This window comes from Electrophorus electricus, chromosome 6 (genome assembly GCF_013358815.1).
Source record: "Electrophorus electricus isolate fEleEle1 chromosome 6, fEleEle1.pri, whole genome shotgun sequence".
NCBI classification, from domain to species: Eukaryota; Metazoa; Chordata; class Actinopteri; order Gymnotiformes; family Gymnotidae; genus Electrophorus; species Electrophorus electricus.
Genome location: NC_049540.1, coordinates 21,664,753 through 21,672,483, shown reverse-complemented (window position 1 = coordinate 21,672,483; position 7,731 = coordinate 21,664,753). Strand labels below are relative to the sequence as shown.

General features: G+C 37.1%; 2 protein-coding genes across 2 annotated transcripts; both read left to right on the top strand.

Moving 5' to 3' along the window:
• Positions 1–680: 680 nt before the first annotated feature.
• Positions 681–3,793, top strand: grpel2 (GrpE-like 2, mitochondrial). Its single transcript, XM_027003661.2, has 4 exons — positions 681–845; positions 1,599–1,746; positions 2,073–2,154; positions 2,513–3,793. Exons 1-4 carry the CDS (start codon positions 766–768, stop codon positions 2,845–2,847), a joined length of 645 nt encoding a protein of 214 aa, XP_026859462.2. The 5' UTR covers positions 681–765; the 3' UTR covers positions 2,848–3,793.
• A 417-nt stretch (positions 3,794–4,210) lies between these two features.
• Positions 4,211–6,008, top strand: nhp2 (NHP2 ribonucleoprotein homolog (yeast)). The gene is made up of 4 exons (XM_027005073.2): positions 4,211–4,483; positions 4,702–4,771; positions 4,874–4,979; positions 5,161–6,008. The coding sequence occupies exons 1-4, from the start codon at positions 4,330–4,332 to the stop codon at positions 5,284–5,286; spliced, it is 456 nt and encodes a 151-aa protein (XP_026860874.2). The 5' UTR covers positions 4,211–4,329; the 3' UTR covers positions 5,287–6,008.
• Positions 6,009–7,731: the final 1,723 nt, after the last annotated feature.

Sequence of the window (7,731 nt, the reverse complement as noted above, 5' to 3'; positions counted from 1 at the left end):
TCTGACTCATTTCAAACCAGGTGGATTGTTTAATTTTTAATTGTAGCCAGATCCTTAACACCCTTTTTAGTATTTGGACCAAAAAACGTTTTACTTTTTAGTCACTTTAGTATGTTTTGTTGTGAAACGGTATAAAATCTCAAGTACTCTAATAGGCCCATCTGCACATCTACACAGTCAGTGCAGTCTCAGGATGGTTACACAACCCGCTTGTCAATAGAAACCAGTGTCCCGCCTCTTCAGAACAGCTCGCCAAAGCCACACTCATACAAAATCAGCCGTCCCTTGCATATGAATTACGTGCTGTTAATGGTGACTAGGGAAGGTTGCATTTATGCGGGACAATGAGTAGGCTACGTGTGAGATGCACTGAGTGGCTAGCAGCTAAGGCTCACAGTTCTATAAAAAAAAATCCCTACATTCCCTTTGCCCAACAATGTACTTTTCACGAACATTTTACAGACCTAAAACTATTAAGTCAAAATCAATATTTTTTTTTCAGAAACACAACACTTTAAGATAATATACGACATTAAAAACATTAAATGGAAATAACATGCCCCTTTCGTTAAAGATGTTAAACTATGGATTATGCCATACATTAAAATCCAAACCTAGTTTTCCAAGAAAATGTTGCAATGAGCTTGACTTGCCGACGTAGGACACCGCCCACTGGGCGAAATGCCTTAGTTTAAGACCTCTTCATGACTCAAGGGTAATGACCGTTGTAGCTTGCTATCTAACTAGCCAGCTCGCTCGAAAGAAATGGCCCTACGCTTTCTCTCATTGTGTGTGAAAGATCGAATCGATTTAGGTAGAGTATCATCCAGAGTCTACAATGTCAGGTAAGGGCAGAGTTGGTTGTTCAGATAACATTTGGCTAGCGTTACAAGTTTAAATGGGTAGCATACTAGCTGGCTAACGCTAATGTTTAGCTAACCGTCTAGTTAGCTGCGTGTTAGACGTGCTGTTGTGTGGGATTGAATAGCGTTTTTCACTGCCCTGGTAGCTAGGGGTTACGCAGCCAAATAGCTTTATGTTTAACACAGACTAAAACTGTTTAAAAACGTTTTCATAGTCACTGTTCCTTTGGTACAAATTAAGACGGCACCGAATTGTGCCGCTGGCTATTTTCTATTAGCTTGATAGACAACTAATTAACCTAGCTGCATACATTTAAACTAGCTAGGTTAACTAGCATTAGCTAACAAGACAAAACTAAACAAGCAATGCTGTGAGGTGAAGTAGATTAGTAGCTACATGCCTAGTTATATAGCTAGCTATTATTGAAACTAGCCATGTTCATATGACTTCCAATATTTCTTCCAGTCTAAGGCAGGTAACTAGCTAGTTACCTGTACTCCAAATGAGTTTGGTAGGGCTGGCGATTACGAAAATACATACTCGTAATTGAATATTTTTAGAAATAATTTCAGGTGTATTAATGAAATACGTAATTTAGATGTAATGATGAATAAATATTTAATACGTAATAAATACTTTGTCTGTCTAATTTGAAGACCCCCCCCCCATTTTACAGTTTTATATAAAAATAAGTTTCAGTAATCTTTCATACATTTACTGTTTCTGCACTCAAGGTTATTTAGCACTGCTGCAGAGCAGCGCAATACTGGAAACGACTGCCATGGCTATGATGATGGTGATGATCAGAATCCTTCTGTAGCACGTCTCAAGATGTTGGAGAAGAGGGCCAACAAGCTAGAGGAGCAGGTCCAAGATCTCACTGTAAGTTACATGTGCATAAGAACATACATATCAGTTTTTGATGTGCATAAGAACATGCATATCAGTTTTTCATAAGAACTTTGAAATTGTCTTAATCATGGATAACATCTGCACTCCAGAACAAGCAAAACAAACCAAAAAGGTTTTCATACTGTTCTTAATTCTATGTAGTTTTATCCATCTGTACAATAGAAACAAACATTTATACTGCTGATTAATAACCTACATTGTGCCTATTAAGTAAAGAGAGTGAACTAATGAACATGGAACAGATAAATGCATGAATGCGTATCTGAGATTTGTTGTGTTTTCTCTGTGTATTCCAGGAGAGGTACAATAGAGCTCTGGAAGATTCTGACAGTGTTCGGAGAAGAACACGTAAATTTGTGGAGGACGCCAAGCTATTTGGTAAAACTCTTATTGTAGTCTATGATATGATGGGGCAGGAGTAGCTCAACACTTAAGGTACTGGACTAGTGGGGCTTGAACAAGCAACCTTACCACTGTTGGGCCCCCCGAGCAAGACCATTATCCCTCAATTGCTGAAATTTACTTGGTCACAATTGTAAGTCACTTTGTATAAAAGCATCTAAATGCCATAATTGTAAATATGAAGTTCCACTTGTATATTGCCTTTCTCAGTACCCAATAAAGAGGCTTTAATCATCACAATATACAATGCTTTTACACCCAGTGAACAGCCGGCTAGAGCTTTTAAACCACAAATTCCTTTTGATAAATTTAATTATATCTGTCATTACTATAGGAATTCAAAGTTTCTGTCGTGACCTGGTGGAGGTGGCAGACTTACTGGAACGCACTACAAGTGGCATGGAGGCAAAGGAGACAACAAGTCTAACCCAGAGCCTGGAACAAATACAGGACAGATTGCAAGAGGTGTTCTCTAAGCATGGACTAGAAAAGATGCGTCCTGTGGGGACTGTGTATGATCCCTACCAGCACGAAGTAGTGTGCCATACCCCAGCTCATGGAGTGGAGCCTGGTCTTGTAGCTGTGGTAAAACAAGATGGTTACACGCTTCATGGTCGCACTATTCGTCATGCACATGTGGGTATTGCTGTAAAAACACAGGACTCTTGATTTGGGTTTGTTCTATACTGCCTTGAGTAGGCACTCGTGTACTGCATAACTTCATTTCTAAAATTTCTGCTTTTTGAGTATATAATGTGCACATGCATATTCATTCTCTGAGCCCAGAGATATTTCGTTTTGTGTTGGGATTTATTTATTTTTTTCCCCCCGGTTATCTACCAATTTGTCCTTTCAGTATATTTGCTTATTGCCTTTTTAGAATGTGCTTTATTATTTGCAGAAATTTAATACTGAAACAAAAGACTGTATTTGAATGTGAGGCCAACTACATTGAAACCTAGGTTACATCTACTGGTACCTTAATTTTTAAAACTACAATACCTCATTGAACTTTTAGTGGGAGGGATTTTCATTTTTATTTTTGAGTGGTAGAGGTCCTGTGTTGGACCTTTTTTTTAAGTTATGGAGTTTGTGACTTTTGTATATTGGTACAGTATTGATACATTGCCTTTTGTACTGTAATTTGTGAAGTTTTCAGTTGACATTTACAGTTTGTGATGCAAGGAAGGTAACTGAATGACCATGGTCTTTCTGGAGGTTAACTGGATGTTTTGTCATTGTAAATACTTACAATTTTGGGATGGTTATTACTCTGTGCCTTTTAATGTTAGATCAACAGTATCCAAAGAATAAATTTATATTCTTAAATCCCTAAGGAGAACAACTTTTGAAAATAAGGTGTCCATATGTGAGTGGGCCTTATTAGTCTTCTGTTTTGATATTTATATATTTTAACTTATAGAGTGTCTTTGTGTGTGTATGTGTGTGTTACACAGTCCAGTGTGACTTGCATGTAGTGTGAAGTAGTTGTGGAAATCAGTGAGAAATGAGATGTTTCTGGGGAGGTATGTTTCCTGTTTCAGTAATGTATGGTATTCTCAGTGTGTTGTCATTCTGTCTATTATTATTAAATGTTATTATAATTATTAAAACATCTGAGAGTGCCCGTTTTAATTTGAGTGGGGGTGAAGGGGGTTGAACAGGAAGTTGATTGAACCCAATCACACCTTGCAGATTCAGAGGAATTTCCCCTCGTAAGAAAAGTGAATCACACAAAGTCCTTGTAAGACATGATGCCAAAAATGTTTTGAGAGAAATAATTATGTTTTAAAATGTACATTTAGAGAATAACGGTGCTCTGAGTGTACAGCTCAAGCTCAAGCTTTACACTCCTCAAATTCCTCAAAAAACACAAACTTGTCCAAACTATTGTCAAACATTTTGGCACAAAATTAGCAACATAAATCCTTCAATTAAAGCAATAATAAAGAAAATACGACCTGTACAGAAATTTAACACCTCCGTTGCACTAGGGGCAGTGTGTTTTCTGACACGCTGGAAGTACGGAAGTTAAAGGTAGGCTTTACAAGCGGATCTAGCACGTGTATGGTATGCAGCCAAACAAAACATTTTAGAGGATACTTGTTTAAAGTTTTTGTACACTAAATAATTCGAGTTACAGAAGTAAATATGACTAAGACAAAGAAAGAAAAAAGTGGCAATGAAGAGGAGGCTGGAGGTACAGAGAAATCCTACCAGGATTTAATAGCCAATATTAATGCCATTGCTAACCCCTTGGCATCGCGAAAACTAAGCAAGAAGCTCTACAAATGTATCAAAAAAGGTAAGTCTAACTTTTGTTGAGACCTCCAAGTAAAACATGCAAAAATCATACCAATGTAGCTAGTGTCATGAATGTCATTTGTGGTTCTAAATAACCTGTTTTAATCCCAAAGCAGCTAGCGTTAGTTTGCTATCCCGTCTAACTCGTTCTAATATTGCTGTCTTTCTGTTAATTAATTAATTCATTCATTCATTCATTCCATTCTGTGTATGCGAAAGCGGCAAAGGTAAAACAGATTCGCCGGGGTGTAAAAGAAGTACAGAAGTTCATAAACAAAGGAGAGACTGGGTAAGATTGCATTTAATACTGTTCAAATTATATTACCTGTATTGGGCAGTGCTGACGTATTTGTAGATAAGATGATGTTTAACAGTTTTTGGCCTTTTTCAGAATTGTCGTGCTTGCCGGAGATACGCTTCCAATTGACGTATACTGCCACCTACCAGTAATGTGTGAGGACAGAAACTTACCCTATGCTTATATTCCCTCAAAAGCAGTGAGTTGTGATTTTGTTCTTTGATATTTTTTTTTCTTCTTCTTCGTCCTTGTCTTCTTACTATTGTTGTTATTATTAGGGGGGACATCGGTAGAGCATGATGCATTTAACAAGTCAAGTTGCATGAATCAACTGAGGCTTACAACAGTTGTTGATGTATTTGTCTTTCATTGTGCTCCAGGATTTGGGATCCTCAGCTGGTTCAAAACGCCCAACTTGTGTGATCATGATCAAAAGGCATGATGAATACAAGGCATCTTATGAGGAATGTCTGGAAGAAGTCTCTGCCCTCCCCAAACCTATTTGAGTGCACGTTCAATCACATTATTGGTGTTATTGGAATCTTGGCTTATGTAACTTGGCATTATAGCATGTAAAAAAAAGTTGATTACCCAAACATGTACCATACAGAAGTGTACCTGGTACCTAGTTGTACCCACCTATTTTACTTCTTTGGTTTTTCATATGTTTGTTTATTTGGCGTGACCTCAGAAATCATGATGTGACCACCTAAGATAATGTCAAGTTAATCTTGATGTTGCTTTTGAAACATTTTAGCTGACTTGTGTAACCTGTGCTCTTGAGGTCTCAGATTGAGAGATTTGTTCATTTTGTCACATACATTAGGTTTAACCATTTTTTGTATGTATTTTCATGAAATATTTGATAGTTTTATTAGTAAAACTGCAGTAAAGTCTTTAAATAAATGTAACAGTTTAGCTTTTTATGTTCTTGGGATTATTTTTTTTTCTTTGTTCTGAAAAATAATAATTGTCCTAATTCCAGTTCTAATGCTGAAGCGTTTATTTCTGATGTGTATAATTTTGCATTTGGATTGAAAGAACTCTCCCAAACAGAGGGTTGATTTTTGCTTCTATTGCCTGCTTGTCTGGGTTATATTTAACTAAATGGAAAATGGAAATTTCGGAATGATCTGGAATACAATACACAACTTTTCACAGAGAACTTTAGCACAAAATGTTTTTTCCAGTCAAATCTTTAAACCAATAAAAATGACAGTACATGGTATGTCTTGTGTTATTACAATTTGGTGGTGGTTTTATGAATGCTATAAAACTTGGGGGGGGGGGGGGTCCAAAATTGGATGTCAATTGGGATTTATAAATCCAGTTGCATTGCCCATGTCTGTTATGAATAGGTTGTAAATTCATTATCTAAGATCTGAAAGCCTTTCCTTAGATTATGATTTACATATTTATTCTTACATTTTACATGCCCAACAATGTAATATGCACTATGCATGGTAGCTGCAACATGCTCATTGTGATCATAGCTAACATTAGTCTTTCTTATGCATATTTTTACTTTGTCATGCAATTGCCCACATGATGGCAGCATTGTCTCTAGCAAAAAAACAGTTGACTGATGGTCATGCACAGAGTGTGGAGCTGTGTTGGTGTTTTGCCAAGTCTATGTTCCCAGTTTTGTGCACTTGTGTAGATTTAAGACTTTAAAACTACTCTCTCCTTCTCTTTAACATACAATCACCGCAAGGATACAGTGAGCGCAATAGGATGGATCATCTGTGTTTAGTGCAAAAACATTGTGTGTTCACTGTTGAACCTGATAATCAGACCCTTCTTATGCCTAGCGCTTATTTCTCTTGACCCTGTTACTTGTTTTCTCTCTGTTGACATTTTAAATATTTCATGCTGTAATACCCATTAATGCTCTTTGTCCCATGATGTTTGTTGTGTTTTAGCATTTATTTTACCCAAATCATGTATAAAAGCACAAGAGAGGTGTACCCTGCTCTCAGTTCCTTCAGACCCTGAGAGCAGCACGGAACATAGGCTCTTCACCTTTGAAGGATTTCTTATGGAAATATGGAATAAGATAAATGCTGAGGACAGGACACTGATGGGATGACAAGGCTGTTGTCATGAATATGAGATCATTTTGGCTGCTGTTTCAAAAATCCTCTATGGTCACCATGGATTATAGTTTAGGAATATTATCAATCTGAATAACTGTCTGATCTAGGCTTTTCCTCATTTTCAAGGAGATATAGTGTTAGTGGACTGACAAGGTCAGAGAAAACATGCAGGAAGGCTTAATTAAAGTCATGGCCTGGATGAGAACAAGGAGCAGCACCACTTTGTCTTATTCCACATCTGAAAAAAGAAACTAAATGTAACTGTCTTTTCAAAATGAGGAAGCCAAATTGGTTTGTTCCTTCTAATTTAGTTTTTTTTTACTTCATGATTCATGATAAAACATTTTTCTTCAATTTAAGTTAAACATTTTAAATGATATAAATAAAGACATAGCACATTAGGTGAACGGTCATCTTAGTGAGGAATAAAAATCAGAATCCAGAAGGTCAAAAGGACGTATTGTCCACGTGGCTGGGCCTGTGCGTCCCTGTTTACTCTCAACATCTCAAACTCCACTGAGATACACACCTCTGAGTCAGTTGTGTCCAGGGGCACAATGACTTACCTAGCACCCTGAGCTCCATCAGTTTACTAAACAGCCTTTAGAGTTCGGGCAATATTTTGGTGAACACACTCCTAAACTTGGTCGCTGTTGAATGTGGGCAAAGAAGGCAGAAATTTTTTTTTTAGGTGATTTATAGTTTTTTTTTTTTGTCTTACATCATTTCTTCCTGTATTCATGGACTTTGAGAATCAGTCAAAATATTTGACATCACCAGAATGCTGGACAGTCTCCTGCCTAAAGGATTTTAGACATAACTTACTCCAGTGTTCTATTATTGTACTTTTACGCT